General features: G+C 45.1%; 1 protein-coding gene across 1 annotated transcript in view; it reads right to left on the bottom strand.

Annotated features, from left to right (window-relative positions):
* Positions 1 to 8,427: 8,427 nt before the first annotated feature.
* The window catches only part of GATAD2A (GATA zinc finger domain containing 2A), a 134,653-nt gene continuing 126,290 nt past the window's right edge, over positions 8,428 to 16,790 (bottom strand). Inside the window, exon 11 of the mRNA XM_075347200.1 lies at positions 8,428 to 8,516. Within this exon, the coding sequence (XP_075203315.1) occupies positions 8,428 to 8,516 (89 nt within the window). The remainder of the gene's footprint in view (positions 8,517 to 16,790) is intronic.

The raw sequence follows: 16,790 nt of genomic DNA, 5'->3' as shown, positions 1-16,790 counted from the left end.
TACAGTTCGCAAAGTCTCTATTGGTGAATGTTCTCCCTGTCACAGCACTTGTGAACGTTTTTGAGGGATCAAGGAATCTACAAAAACTGCAGGAGCCACACCTAAAGGTTCCAATAGGTCTCCTATCTAGCCATGTCCCCGCAGGTTTGGGTAATTCAAAATGGCTATGGACTACATGATCTCTTATTGACCTCCCTTTTCTAAAGGTGACCGAAGGTTTAGTTGTTAAAGTATCAGTCAGATCCGGATCTGCCCGCAGGATATTCCAATGTCGCCTCAGTATATCCATTATTCTATCTGCTTGATCGTCATATGTCCCGATTAATCTGGCTAAACCGTCAATCTCAATTTTCTGACGGGGTACAATCAATTCCGTCCTATTTCTCCCTTTAGCAAAATTGTAAGCCTTATTAATTAGGATGGTTTATCTTTGGGATGGGCAGGAATGTCCTTATGCTGATTGTCCTGACAGGACGAGCATCTGTCACTATGTGGCGAATAAATTCTATTACTTTAAATAGCCCGTTTAGGCTCCTCAGGCCCTTATGTAATGACCCCTCTCCGGGTGGCCTATAGGGGAGGTCTCTTAGGTAGAGCGCAGTGTGCGCTCCATACTGTGAGACTTCCTGGCTGACGTCCGAGATCTAGGATGGTGGGCATGGCCCTGTTCGGGTTTACCCTGTGACATCAGATTATTCCGCCTCCGGAAGTATCTTCCGATTTCTGGGGGAGGCTCCGTAAGTGGAGCGCATTTGCGCTCCATGTGACGCTAACTTCCGGTATGACATTTGGGACCCAGAGTATTGTGGGCCACACTGACTTCCTGTGTGACGTCAGACAAGACTACTGCCGGAGGTACCCGCACGCGATTTGGCGCGAGATTACACTAGGGACCCCGGGCATTGTGGGCCATGCTGACTTCCTGTGTGACGTCAGAGGACACCACCGCCGGAAGTACCCATACGCGAATTGGCGCGTGATTGAAAAACAATGGGAAGGTAAGCTTCCTGGAGGTGGGGTGGTATGGGCGTAATGGAGTTTATTTAAGAACAGGTGGACTATGGAATGGTGTGGCATTATCTCTGACACCACCAACGAGATAGGACCCTGATTGTGTGGTCCGAAGTGACGTTATTAGTCACGATACTATCCGGATCTCCACTGTGTGACCGGCACGAGGATTCAATATTTGAACATCTCCTGATGAACCCCCAGACATTCTGAGGGAGAAACGTGTTGAGATGGGACTTGTTTGTGATGGGATAAGTACAACTTATTTATATTTTATAACTGAATGTACAGTCATTGTGGTGCTGCAATTTTGAATATATGTGCATCGGCACAAGTATGAGATATTTTTCTCTTGTATTTCTCTAGTTGGTACATTTAAAGCATTTTTTACTGACTTTAGAGAGCAGCTACCAGACAAGTATATGACCTGCACAATATACATATACACGGTGTATGGTGATGGTGGTAGTATATGTGGAGTGGAGGGTCAGTAAGGGACAGCCGCCGAGGAGCGGGGGCACCGAGTAAGTTAGGGTGTTTACACTCCGCTGGTAGGTAGGGGAAAATCATAGGGTTAGTACTAGTTTACCCCTACCCCTGCCTAACCATTATCTTTAAAACATCATTTAATATCGACACGATTGGCGCACTGGTCCCTCTCACCTTTCATCCACCTGTGTTTGTGGCTATTATATGTGACTGCATTGACAGTTTTTTAGTGAGTTGACTAAATAAAGATTTGGTATTTTAAATAGGGATTTTTTTCTTGGTTTGGTATACTATTGGAATCCTTTTTCTACTGTTTGTGGTATAATTAAGTGCTTAATTATTAGGCAAGTTCCTTTCCTTTGGCAAAAAGGGTCAGAAGAGAGATTTGACGGGCTCTGAAAAGTCCAAAATAGTGAGATGTCTTGCAGAGGGATGCAGCAGTCTTAAAATTGACAAACATTTGAAGCGTGATCACCGAACAATCAAGCGTTTCATGGCAAATAGCCAACAGGATCGCAAGAAGCGTGTTGGGAAAAAAAGGCGCAAAATAACTGCCCATGAATTGAGGAAAATCAAGCGTGAAGCTGCCAAGATACCATTTGCCACCAGTTTGGACATATTTCTGAGCTGCAACGTTACTGGAGTATCAAAAAGCACAAGGTGTGCCATACTCAGGGACATGGCCAAGGTAAGGATGGCTGAAAAACGACCAGCTTTGAACAAGAAACATAAGCTAAAACGTCAAGACTGGGCCAAGAAATATCTTAAGACTGATTTTTCAAAGGTTTTATGAACTGATGAAATGAGAGTGACTTTTGATGGGCCAGATGGATGGGTCAGAGGCTGGATCAGTAAAGGGCAGAGAGCTCCACTCCAACTCAGATGCCAGCAAGGTGGAGGTCGGGTACTGGTATGGGCTGGTATCATCAAAGATGAACTTGTGGGACCTTTTTGGGTTGATGATGGAGTGAAGCTCAACTCCCAGACCTACTGCCAGTTTCTGGAAGACAACTTCTTCAAGCAGTGGTACAGGAAGAAGTCGGCATAGTTCAAGAAAAACATGATTTTCATGCAGGACAATGCTCCATCACATGTATCCAACTATTCCACAGCGTGGCTGGCCAGTAAAGCACCCTTATTCACCTGATCTGAACCCCATAGAGAATCTGTGGTCACTCATAAAATGTAAGATCTACAGACAGGAAAAAAACAGTACACCTCTCGGAACAGTGTCTGGGAGGCTGTGGTGGCTGATGCATGCAATGTTGATCATAAACAGATCAAGCAACTGACAGAATCTATGGATGGTAGGCTGTTGAGTGTCATCATAAAGAAAAGTGGCTATATTGGTCACTCATTTTTTTGGGGTTTTGTTTTTGCATGTCAGAAATGATTATTTTTAAATAATTTAATTATTAATTTGATTATTTTTAAATTTTAAATTCTCTAAATGGGCTATAGTCAGCAGTGTGGTGCCGCAGGGATCTGTGCTAGGACCAATTCTTTTTAATCTCTTTATTAATGACCTTGTGGATGGGATTGATAGTAAAGTGTCAGTCTTTGCTGATGACACCAAACTATGTAGGATATTAAAAACTGACCTTGATAGTATAATATTACAAAAAGATCTGGATAAGATGTCAGAATGGGCAGATACTTGGCAAATGAGATTGAATGTTGATAAATGTAAAGTAATGCACCTAGGACGGAGTAATCCTATAACTGCGTCTACATTAAATGGAAGTAAACTCGGGACTACAGAACAGGAGAAGGACTTGGGTATTCTCATTACAAATAAGCTGAGCAGCAGCACTCAATGTCAGGCAGCAGCTGCTAAAGCAAACAAGATTCTAGGGTGTATAAAAAGAGAGATTAGATCCCGTGATCCCAACGTATTGTTACCCCTCTATAAATCACTTGCAAGGCCACATCTGGAATATGGGATCCAGTTTTGGGCTCCACATTTTAAAAAGGACATTCAGAAGTTAGAGTCAGTTCAAAGGCAGGCAACTAGACTACTACAAGGGATGGAAGGCCTCCCATATGATGACAGGTTGAAAAATTTAGATATGTTTAGCTTAGAAAAAAGACGTCTCAGAGGAGATCTCATTTATATGTATAAATACATGTGTGGTCAGTATAAAGGACTGGCACATGACTTATTTCTTCCGAAGACAATACTAAGGACCAGGGGGCACTCACTGCGAGTGGAAGAAAAGCGATTCCGACACCTAAATAGGAAAGGGTTCTTTACAGTTAGAGCGGTCAGACTGTGGAATGCCCTACCACAAGAGGTAGTAATGGCAGATACTATAACAGCTTTCAAAATAGGGCTGGATGATTTCTTCAGTACACAAAACATTGTTGGTTATAAATGACTTAGTGACCAAATGTAGAACTGGTGGAGGAAGGTTGAACTAGATGGACCTAGGTCTTTTTTCAACCTTAGTAACTATGTAACTATTTAACTATGTACAGTTATATTGGTTTACCTGGTGAAAATAAACAAGTGAGATGGGAATATATTTGGCTTTTATTAAGTTGTCTAATAATTCTGCACAGTAATAGTTACCTGCACAAACAGATCTCCTCCTAAGATAGCCAAATCTAAAAAAAAAACCACTCCAACTTCCAAAAATATTAAGCTTTGATATTTATGAGTCTTTTGGGTTGATTGAGAACATACAGTAGTTGTTGATCAATAATAAAAAATATCCTCTAAAATACAACTTGCCTAATAATTCTGCACACAGTGTATGATATACAGTAACTACAGATATAAATTGTTATATACAAGATAATGTGTGATGGTATATACTATCACCAAAGGCATCGGATATTATACCATCACATGTCATCCTGTATATAACATGTTTATGTACAAGTATACTACATACAGTATACAGGAGAATGTGGCTGTTATGATATACTGTGACTACAGATACCAGATATACAGGATATCTGACTGGTAAAAGTACAGAATATCAGATATTATACCAGTTGCATATTATCTTGTATGTGACATATGATGTATGTACATAGTATATTACATCCAGTATATTGTAGAATATGTGATGACTGGTGTATGATATACTGGGAGTAAAGACAGTTATTGTAAGAGCCACATGTGAATGGTGCAGCAGTGTGTATGATCAACTACAGCTCAATTTACATGGTGTCTTCAGAGCCACATTTCTCAGGATCGGGGGGACCCAGCAGTCAGATCCACAGCGATTGGAAAGTCATCCCCTATCCAGAAGTTAAATAAATGATAAGGATCGGCACTCGTAGAGTTTTCTTTTTATTCTTCTTTTCTTTATTTTAAATCATAGTGCACAAAACACCAATAGTGTGACGCGTTTCGGTCAAAAGGATAACATGACCTTTCTCAAACTCAGCCTAGATCATACTAGACATTACCACATATAAATACATCCTAGTGGTATACACAGAAAGCTGTAACATATTGGACACAAATTAAATACAAGTCCACAAAATTAACCTTTTACATCCCAAATATTTTTTTTTTTTTTTTTGAGAAAAGATAATTGAACCTCCAATCCTTCATATCACACTGCAAAAAACCATAAGGTAATTTACCCATAGTCTCATATATATTCAAAATTATATAGAAATTAGAAAAAATTATCATAAAAAAATGTATTTTTTTTTCCCAAAAACTTTTTTGCTATATAAAAGTTGATGTTATTATTATTATTATTTATTATTATAGCGCCATTTATTCCATGGTGCTTTACAAGTGAAATAGGGTATACGAACAACAATCATTAACAGTACAAGACAGACTGGTATAGGACGAGAGAGGACCCTGCCCGCGAGGGCTCACAGTCTACAGGGAATGGGTGATGGTACAATACGTGAGGACAGAGCTGGTTGCGCAGTGGTATACGGGACTGAGGGCTATTGTAGGCTTGTTGGAAGAGGTGGGTCTTGAGGTTCCTCTTGAAGCTTTCCACGGTAGGGGAGAGTCTGATATGCTGAGGTAGAGCGTTCCAGAGTATGGGGGAGGCACGGGAGAAATCTTGTACGCGATTGTGGGAAGAGGAGATAAGAGAGGAGTAGAGAAGGAGATCTTGTGAGGATCTGAGGTTGCGTGCAGGTAGGTACCGGAAGACTAGGTCACAGATGTAGGGAGGAGACAGATTGTGGATGGTTTTGTATGTAATGGTTAATGTTTTGAACTGGAGTCGTTGGGCGATGGGAAGCCAGTGGAGGGATTGGCAGAGTGGCGAGGCTGGGGAATAGCGAGGGGAGAAGTGGATTAAGCGGGCCGCAGAGTTTAGGATAGATTGGAGGGGTGCAAGAGTGTTGGAAGGGAGGCCAGATAGCAGGTGGTTGCAGTAGTCGAGGCGGGAGATGATGAGGGCATGCACTAATGTTTTTGCTGATTCTAGGTTAAAGAAAGCACAGATCCGGGAGATATTTTTGAGTTGTAGTCTGCATGAGGTGAAGAAGGCTTGGATGTGTGGCTTGAAGGATAGAGCAGAGTCGAGGGTTACTCCAAGGCAACGAGCTTGTGAGACTGGTGAGAGTGAGCAACCATCAAGTTTGAAGTTGAAAGGCTTGTTGGAGGAGATGAGTGAGAAGGAGGAAAGACAATAAACTCTGTTTTGTCATGTTAAGTTTTAGGAATCACGCAGAGAAGAAGGAGGAAATAGCAGACAGACATTGTGGAATTTTGGTTAGTAGAGAGGTAATGTCTGGTCCAGAGAGGTAGATCTGTGTGTCATCGGCATAGAGATGATACTAAAAGCTGTGGGACTCTATGAGCTGTCCCAGGCCGAAGGTGTAGATGGAGAACAGCAGGGATCCAAGAACTGAGCCTTGGGGGACACCGACAGATAGGGGCGAGATGAGGAAGTGGTATGAGAATGGGAGACGCTGAAAGTTTGTTCGGTTAGGTATGAGGAGATCCAAGATAGGGCCAAGTCTGTGATGCCCAGAGATGAGAGAATCTGTAGTAGGAGGGAATAGTCTACTGTGTCGAAGGCAGAGGACAGGTCCAGGAGGAGGAGGAGGAGGAGGAGGATAGAGTGTCGCTTGGCTTTGGCGGTTAGTAGATCATTGGTGACTTTGGTTAGGGCAGTTTCAGTAGAGTGATGTGGTCGAAAGCCAGATTGTAGCTGGTCAAAGAGGGAGCAGTATGAGGACAGTTCAAGATGGACATGCTGTTCCAGTAGTTTTGAGGCATAGGGGAGAAGGGATATGGGGCGATAGTTTGACACAGAGAATAGGTCAAGGGAGGGCTTTTTGAGGATGGGTGTAATGGAGACATGTTTAAAGCATGAGGGGAATACACCACTTGTTAGTGATAGGTTGAAGAAATGGGTTAGGGCTGGGAAGAGGACTGCGGTGATGTTGGGGATGAGGTGCGATGGGAGCGGGTCCAGTGCACAGGTGGTTAGATGTGATCTTGAGACTAGAGTGGAAAGATTGTTTTCTGTCATGGTGTAGAAGCTGGATTTGGAGGAAGAGGGCTAAGTAGCTATGATGAGGGGCCGTAGTGATTGTGGGCCAAAGCTTGCTCTGATGTTGTCAATCTTCTGCTTGAAGAAAGAGGCAAAGTCTTCAGCTGAGATGAGAGGAGAGAGAGGTGGTGCTGGAGGACGGAGGAGAGAATTGAAAGTGTTGAATAGCTGTTTAGGGTTGTGAGAGAGAGAGGATATGAGGGATGAGAAGTAGGTTTGTTTTGCAGCAGGGAGTGTGGACTTGAAGGTGGTGAGGGACTCTTTATATGCAATGAAGTGCTCAGGGGAATGAGACTTCTCCATCTGCGCTCAGCAATTCTGGAAGCCCGTCTCAGTTCTTTAGTCTGACTCGTGTGCCAGGGTTGCCTGTTGATTGTGCGGGTTTTGGTGTGTGTGAGGGGGGCAGCTGGTTCGAGAGCTGCAGAGATTGTAGTATTGTATAAAGTTGCAGCAGCATCTGCATCGTGTAAAAATGCAATGTCTGTGAGAGGGAGAAGGGACTGAGAAAGTGCGTGTAAATCAAGGTGTTTGATATTTCTGCGAGGGTGTGAAAGTTTGTGGAGGGGGGGTTGCATACTTGGAGAAGAGAGGGAAGAGAATGTGAGTAGGTTGTGGTCAGACAGGGGGAGAGGTGAGTTAGAGAGGTTAGGTAGGGAACAGAGGCGAGTGAAGATGAGGTCCAGCATGTGGCCATCTTTGTGAGTAGCTGCAGAAGACCATTGGGTGAGGCCAAAGGAGGAAGCGAATGTTAGACGTTTGGAGACAGATGAGTGGGAAGTGTCAATGGGGATATTGAAATCACCCATGATGATGCTGGGGATGTCGGTGGAAAGGAAGTGTAGTAGCCAGGTGGTGAAATGGTCAAAAAAGCCAGTGGCTGCCCCTGGAGGGCGGAAAATGACAGCCAGTTGAAGGTTGGAGGTGGCGTAGATGCGTACGGAGTGCACCTCAAAAGATGGGAGAGTAACAGAGGGTGGTAGTGGAATTGGTGTAAAGCAGCATTTGTTGGACAGGAGCAAACCAACTGCTCCACCATGCTTGTTGCTGGGGCGGGGGGTGTGAGAGAGTTGGAGACCGCCATAAGAAAGTGCAGCAGGAGAGGCTGTGTCAGAGGGGGTGAGCCAGGTTTCTGTGATGGCGAGGAAGGAAAGTTTATTAGTGATGAAAAGATCATGAATGTAGGATAGTTTCTTGCAGACAGAGCGAGCGTTCCATAGAGCTCCTGTTAGTTCAGTTTGTTCAGCTTCCTATTCCACAAACAATAAAGTGGTCACATGATATCCATAAAATTTACCAAAATTTTTTTTTCTTTTAAACTGAGAAAAAATGTATTCATATATATTTTTTTATGCTTTCAAAAGTCCATTAGAGACTATTCCACTGGGGGAATCGCTGTTCATCCAAATCAATACTCCATGACATCGATTTCCATTTTTATCTACATAGTTCCTTTGGAATAATTTTTAATTTTCCTTCCATTCTTAATTTCCAAAGTTTTCATTTCAAGGTAATCAATGTCTTCCCAATCTGAAAATGATCCAAAAGGAACAATACTCATTGTTACACTTATATCCATCAGCTGAGTTTCAATGTTCCATAGTGAAAAAAGAACAAAAAATCCAATACAAAGTTCCATCATGTTCCATCCATGTAACCATTCCTCTGTTTTCATCCAGAAAAAAAATCACTGAAAAAAAGTCTATGTATCAGAATTAGTCCTTACTATTTCAACTTTAGTTGAGGATATCCTTTTAGAACATAAGATTCACCCAATTTAGCATACACATCTTTTTTAATATTGCTTTATTTTCAAGAGAGGGCCACCTTAGATACATACAGTGGAACCTTGGTTAACGAGAACAATCCGTTCTGGGACTGTGCTTGTTAACCAAGTTACTCGTTCAGCAAAGCAAGATTTCCCATACGAAATCATTGCAATACAGACAATTCGTTCCACAACTTGTTAAATGTCCCATCCTGGTCCCCTATTGTGCCATTCCACACATGTACAAACACGCACAAACACACACGCACACACACATATTATGCTCACCTTACCTTCCGTTCCATCGCCGGCCTCATGGTTCTTGTAGTTCGCCACTACAGGCTGTGAATCGGGTAACCATCGCGACCGATGCCGGACCTTCCGCTCCCAGCGCGCTGACGTCAAAGGCAGGAGCCGCCTTTGAGTAGCGGCTGACAGGGGAAGTTCCTCCCTCGTCGCGATGGTTACCGGATACATATCCTGTAGCGGCGAACTACAAGAACCATGAGGCCGACGATGGAACGGAAGGTAAGGTGAGCATAATATGTGTACTTTCCGTTCCATCGCCGGCCTCATGGTTGTCTGGACCTACCGTAGTAGGAGCTGGACCCCCGGTCGCAGGGGATCGTGACAAGGGGCACGGAACTGTCGAGGAGGACAGCCGGCGGCCTTGTACCATCACCGGGCTGGGACCAGGACACGACGGGGTACGTGGACCCTAGGTCAGGGAGTAGCTTCAGGCAACCTGACAATTTACCCGACAAGAACGGAGCCTTCAAGATCCGCTCTCCACCGGCTCCAAAATCGGGGTACTAGCGCAACGAGGGGGATAGGACTTTCCACAAAAACGGTCCAGAAAATCCCAAGCGTGAACCCTGAGAGCAAGCTCTCACACTTAGCCATAGTGGGGAGCAGGACCCGATTAGTTCTATACTACCAGGACCAACAGAAAAGTGAACTTCGTGCCAGGAGGAAGGTAATGGATCACCAGGCAGCACCATTAGGGACAGGACCCGAACTAGCTCCCCTCAGCGGCAGCGGTATCCAGAACTTTGATTTATTCAGTTGTCGGTGTCAGCTTAATGGACTGAATGAATACGAAAGTGACCCTCTTCGCTCCCCACGGGACTCCCCCCTCACCATCACCAAGCCCCGGGGTATTCTACCCCCTACTCATGGAGGGTTCTAAAGGTGGCTTTACACGCTACGATATCGTTAATGTTTTATCGTCGAGGTCACATTGTTAGTGACGCACATCCGGCGTCATTAACGATATCGCAGCGTGTGACACTTATCAGCGACCTTAAGCGACCTCAAAAATGGTGAAAATCGTTCACCATGGAGAGGTCGTCCCAAACTCAAAAATCGGTAAGGGTTTATCCATGTTGTTCATCGCTCATGCGGCAGCACACACCGCTATGTGTGACACCGCAGGAGCGAGGGACTTCTCCTTACCTGCCACCGGCCGCAATGCGGAAGGAAGAAGGTGGGCGGGATGTTACGTCCCGCTCATTTCCGCCCCTCTGCTTTGATTGGCCGGCCGCTTAGTGACGTCGCTGTGACGACGAACGTCCCTCCCCCTTGAGGGAGGGATTGTTCGGCAGTCACAGCAACGACGACAACCAGGTAAGTGCGTGTGACGCTGCCGTAGCGATAATGTTCGCAGCGGCAGTGATCACACGATATCACATGGGCGACGGGGGCGGGTACTTACACGCTCGATATCGCTAGAAATTGCTAGCAATATCGTAGCATGTAAAGCCACCTTAACACCTGGCTGCCCCACTCCATCGCCCCCGGGTACTCCCAAGTGCAGCGGTGGTACTCCACATTACCACACACCACGGGTGGCGACACAAACTCTGAACACCATCCCCTGTAAATACCCCCTTCATTTGAGTGGCCACATGACCCTTGGGTCCGGACGCCCCTTGAGCCACCGCGGGTCCGGATCCGAGCAGCCTGGCTGCTGACACGGACGCGGCACATATACATCTATATCAAAAAGCAGTCCTATCAGGTGGGCATATTTTTTATAGAAAACCAGTTATATCAAAGTCCCTGTTCAGACCTAGTGGTTCCAAGGTTTGCAATCTATCCAATAGGTCTCCCGGCACTTTAACATAGCAATACGATTCCCCCCTCTACGTGGTTGGAACAAATTCTGGAGCCACTTTGGGATATAAATATTTGTTGAAAATCAGATATAAAAAAATGTATTGGATATTAAGCTTAGTATAAATCTAAGGTGGCCCTCTCTTGAAAATAAAGCAATATTAAAAAAGATATTGACGGTATGCTAAATTGGTTTGAACATCGGGTGAATCTTTTGTTCTAAAAGGATATCCTGAACTAAAGTTGAAATACTAAGGACTACTTCTGTTATATCAATGTTATATTGATTTGGATGAACAGCGATTCCCCCAGTGGAATAGTCTCTAATGGACTTTTGAAAGCATAAAAATATATATATAAATTTATTTTGTCTCAGTTTAAAGAAAAAAAATGTCGGTAAATTTTATGGATATCATGTGACCACTTTATTGTTTGTGGAATAGGAAACTGAACATCAACTTTTATATAGCAAAAAATGTTTTTTGAAGAAATTTTTTTTAAAAAACTTCTTTTTTTATGATAATGTTTTCTAATTTTTATATAATTTTGAATATATATGAGACTATGGGTAAATTACCTTATGATTTTTGCAGTGTGATATGAAGGACTGAAGGTTCAGTTTTCTTTTCTCAAAAAAAAAATATTTTTTTTTATTTGGGATGTAAAAGGTTAATTTTGTGGACTTGTATTTAATTTGTGTTCAATATGTTACAGCTTTCTGTGTATACCACTAGAATGTATTTATATGTGGTAATGTCTAGTATGATCTAGGCTGTGTTTGAGAAAGGTCATGTTATCCTTTTGACCGAAACGCGTCACACTATTGGTGTTTTGTGCACTATGATTTAAAATAAAGAAAAGAAGAATGAAAAGAAAACTCTACGAGTGCCGATCCTTATCATTTATTTAGAAATGTAAAAGCAAACCAGACTGTGTCCCTGGGTGCTTGAACGCACCCAGGGACACAGCACCTCATGAGTATTATTACCTCCTCCATTACTTGATCCTCTCACTTTTTCTAACAACCTTTTCCCTTTGGCTCTGTACATGCGATTGTTTTGCACACTATCATATGCAGTAAACTTAAGCAATTTGTGTACTTTAGGGCCATCTAGTGGTGACGTTTTGGTACTTCTCATAGGTCGCTTTTACATCCACCAACTGACCATGTAATATTCCAGATAGCTAGTTACCCAGACACTGGTCCAATTTGTGCTTTTCACGTGTCCTATGCCATTGTCCTAATCTTTCGTGTCCTCACCATGTACCTGCTATGAATATTTATTAAGTGTATTTTTACAAATCTTTGATATTACAATAAAGAATTAGGGTGGCACAGGGGCTCAGTGGTTAGCACTACAGCCTTGCAGCGCTGGGGTCCTGGGTTCAAATCCCACCAAGGACAACATCTGCAAGGAGTTTGTATGTTCTCCCCATGTTTGTGTGGGTTTCCTCCAGGTACTCCGGTTTCCTCCCACACTCCAAACACATACAGATAGGGAATTTAGATTGTGAGCCCCGATGGGGACAGTGTTCCTGATGTATGTAAAGCGCTGCAGAATATGTTAGTGTGACGCTCTGGACTAGCCAGGTAGTCATGGATAGCACCCTGCACAACACCAGTTCCACACAAGGTAACACCAGCCAACCACATTAAACCCTAGTCACCTCCCTCAGGGCTTGATGAACACACCAGGGGGGCGGAGCCAGGTGGTTGGCCACGCCCACAGAGGAGTTCAGAGGGCCTGAGGCAGGAAACAGACAGTTCAGTTGTCAGTCAGGCAGATTAGTGACAGGAGTTAAAGAGAGTGGAAGCAGGCCTGTGTAGTAGGTCTGCAGCAGTCTGATAGGTGCCGGGGTCGGAGCCCTAGTACCGTGGCTAGGAGGCATACGGTGGCCTAGCCTGCAGGAGGCGGGAAGATGGCTCGGTGGAACTGTGGTGGACCATGACAGGGTAGTGGCCCGCCGGTACCGACCCAGGGAACCGATTGGAAACCGGAGCACACAGGGGGGTACTCAGACCCTGAAACGAGGTCCAGAATCCACTGGACTGAGTAAATTCACTGATTGCGGTCTGGACTATAGGTCCTTTCCCACCCAAGTCCCGACTGAAGACAACAGCCCACCGAGGGGGATAGAAAGCCATCGCACAGGCAGAGAGATCCCACGGGCCAGCGTCTGCGGGCAAACGGGCTCCTCCAACATATACAAAGCCGGGGAGCGGACTCCCGTCGCTGAAGCGCAGGCAGTCTACACATACACTACACGGTGCAGGAGAAAGGCAAAGACCACTGAACCGGGTGGTGGACCAGACGCAGCCGGCTGCGGGCACCGACCACCATCAACTTTGTTTACCAGAGACTCGTGTGTGTCAATAACAGTGAGTACAACAGTGCCATCCGGCCGCGCACCGCCCAGCTACTTCTCCCCAACGGGTCCCGGGGCTATCATCCCTGCCCACAGAGGGGTTGACATCTTGCTGCATCACAATCTCCCCCGGGTGCCCCGTAACCGCAGCGGTGGTGTCTACACCTTCACCACATCCCGTGGGTGGCGTCACGAACTCAAACATGGCTCCGGCCGTACACCTACCTACCACCCCCCTAGGTAGCGCCAGCACCCTTTCAGAGCGAAGTGACCCCGGGTCCGGAGGCGCTCGAGCCACCTACCAACGAGCCCGGATCCGAGTGACTCAGCTGCAGCCAAACGTGGGGTGGTACATTAGCGCTATATGAAAATAAAGATTTTTAGATTTTAACATAGCAGATTTTCTCTACCTCTTGTTATAATATTTATGGCAGTCTGCCCAGTATTATTTTTTTTTTATTATTACATTGTTACCACTAAGTTAAAAGCATACTATTGTCTAAAACATGATTGTACATTGTGAATAAGAGCTGAGGTTGCTCAGGCCAGAACAGGATCTGAGCCACAGTGCCTGGAAGCAGCACCTACACAGTGCACTGAGCTGTGCTCTTTTGGATCCATAATACTGTTTACATCCAACCAGAGCCGAGGTCCTGCAATGTTGGTGGAGGGGTCGCATACACCTGCTGTTTGATGTGACCTCACAGAAAGAAGTCCAATGGCGTCAGGTCAGGTGACCGTGGAGGCCACTCCACGCAGCCACCATACCCAATGATTTTTAGGAAGGTCTCCATGAGGTAGCGCTTCACGTCTGCAGCCTTGTGAATTTTACACGTTCTAATCATAGCATTTCTGTATGCAATGTGTCGATTCGTATTGAATTGATGATGCCTTACAAGTTTGTAATTCAGTTTTTTCTCTATCTCGTTCCGTTATCGAGATAAAAATGCTAACTCCGTTGTTTTCCACCAGGTGGCGCTATAGGTGGTTTCATTGCGTAGCGCATGGCTACTTTACTATACCTAGACACCACTTCTATGCCTATATCTGCCGCCCTCCTCATGTTAATGGCGGTGGACAGGATATGGGTGGACACACTGTATACTGTTCTGTATATACTAAGGGTTGTTATATACAGTGAAACAGACTAGGGCTAGGCAAAATCAGGGACGAAAAGAAAGATTGGTATCCGCTCACCTGTAGCCAAAGGAGGGGTCACCGTATCCAGGACTCGTGCAAGGGAAAGGGTATACTGGCAATCTAGATTGTAGAAAGAGGGTAATCTAGCAACAAAGTCCGAGGGATATTAAAATCCAAAAATTTTATTAAATTAAATTAAAATCCATATAAAAAAAAAGGTCCAAACAGGGTATAAACAACTGTCAGAGGATGCATTTCGAACCCAATGGCTCTTAAGGCCCCGTCACACTAAGCAACATCGCTAGCAACATCGCTGGTAACGAACAACTTTTGTGACGTTGCTAGCGATGTTGCTGTGTGTGACATCCAGCAACAACCTGGCCCCTGCTGTGAGGTCGCTGGTTGTTGCTGAATGTCCTGGGCCATTTTTTAGTTGTTGCTGTCCTGCTGTGAAGCACAGATCGCTGTGTGTGACAGCGAGACAGCAACAACTAATGTGCAGTGAGCAGGGAGCCGGCTTCTGCAGAGGCTGGTAACCAATGTAAACATCGGGTAACCAAGAAGCCCTGTCCTTGGTTACCCGATATTTACCTTTGATACCAGCCTCCGCCGCTCTCACTGTCAGTGCCGGCTCCTGCTCTGTACACATGTAGCTGCAGCACACATCAGGTAATTAACCCGATGTGTGCTGTAACTAGGAGAGCAAGGAGCCAGCACTAAGCAGTGTGCGCTGCTCCCTGCTCTGTGCACATGTAGCTGCAGCACACATCAGGCAATTAACCTGATGTGTGCTGTAAGTAGGAGAGCAAGGAGCCAGCGCTCAGTGTGCGCTGCTCCCTGCTCTGTGCACATTTAGCTGCAGCACACATCGGGTTAATTAACCTGATGTGTGCTGTAACTAGGAGACTGGGGGCTGGTCACTGGTTGCTGGTGAGCTCACCAGCAACTCGTGTAGCCACGCTCCAGCGATCCCTGCCAGGTCAGGTTGCTGGTGGGATCGCTGGAGCGTCGCAGTGTGACAGCTCACCAGCAACCTCCTAGCAACTTACCAGCGATCCCTATCGTTGTTGGGATCGCTGGTAAGTTGCTTAGTGTGACTGGACCTTTAGTCAGTCTCTACTGAATGAATGGAAATGGACTAATTAAAATAAGCTGTGAACCCAGTGAGGACAGAAGTGGGAGGAGAGTACAGAAGCCAGGATAAAGAAAAGAGGGGAAGGAATTGTAATTCAGTTTTTTCTCTATCTCGTTCCGTTATCGAGATAAATATGGTAACGCCATTGTTTTCCACCATGTGGCGCTATAGGTGGTTTCATTGCGTAGCGCATGGCTACTTTACTATACCTAGACACCACTTCTATGCCTTTCGCTGTCGCCCTCCTCATGTTAATGGTGATGGACAGGTTATGGGTGGACACACTGTATACTGTTCTGTATATACTAAGGGTTGTTATATACAGTGAAACAGACGAGGGCTAGGCAAAGTGCAGCCCACCGACCACATCTGGCCCTGTGGCTGTTCCTGTCCAGCTCATAGATCGAGACAGTGTATGGGCTGAAATCAATAGCCCACGGGCCACACCATGCCCTCCCGTGCCGCCTCTGCTAGCTCAATTCCAATGTCACCACTATTTGGATCCTCAGGATGCAGACATCAGTGAACATATTGGTGGAGCATCGAGCCGCTGACCCCGACTTCCACCAGTCATCGTGAGGCACAGCAGACGCGATGACATCACAGTTTTTGGGAGGGCATCTGGGGGCTTATGCTGTATATATGAGGCTATGTAGGGCACAGTGTATAAAAGAGGTGATTTGGTGCTCATAATATATTATTATAATAATAATAATTTTTATTTCTATAGCGCCAACATATTCCGAAGCACTTTACAATTCAAAGGGGACATGTACAGACGATATGAGACAATACAAAATAACAAAATTAAGATGCCAAAGAGAATTGAGGGCCCTGCTCGTAAGCTTACAGTCTATGAGGAAATAGGGGAGGCACAAAAGGTGAATGGGGGGAGAAAAGCTTGTAATATATGGTCCAGCCATTGATTTAATAGGGGATTCAAAGCCAGCTGCATGGACCGGTCGCCAGCCAGAATTTATACAGGTACAGAGTGAAAAAAAAGTACATGGAGAGGAATGCAACCAGAAGATACAGGGGACAGGAATTGGAAGTAAATTTTTTTGAAGGGTAGAATAGGACTAGATTAGATCAGGGCACTGAGGTGATAGGCCAGTCTAAAGAAATGCGTTTTTAGAGCCCGCTTAAAGGTGTGGATGTTAGGAATTAATCGGATTGTTCTTGGTAGTGTGTTCCAGAGCATAGGCGCAGCTCGTGAGAAATCTTTAAGATGGGAGTGAGAGGTTCGAATTGTTGAGGATGTCAGTCTTAGGTCATTAGC

This window comes from Anomaloglossus baeobatrachus, chromosome 1 (assembly GCF_048569485.1).
Source record: "Anomaloglossus baeobatrachus isolate aAnoBae1 chromosome 1, aAnoBae1.hap1, whole genome shotgun sequence".
Lineage (NCBI taxonomy): Eukaryota > Metazoa > Chordata > Amphibia > Anura > Aromobatidae > Anomaloglossus > Anomaloglossus baeobatrachus.
Note: the sequence above shows the minus strand (reverse complement) of the source record. Positions and strands in the feature narration are given on the sequence as shown.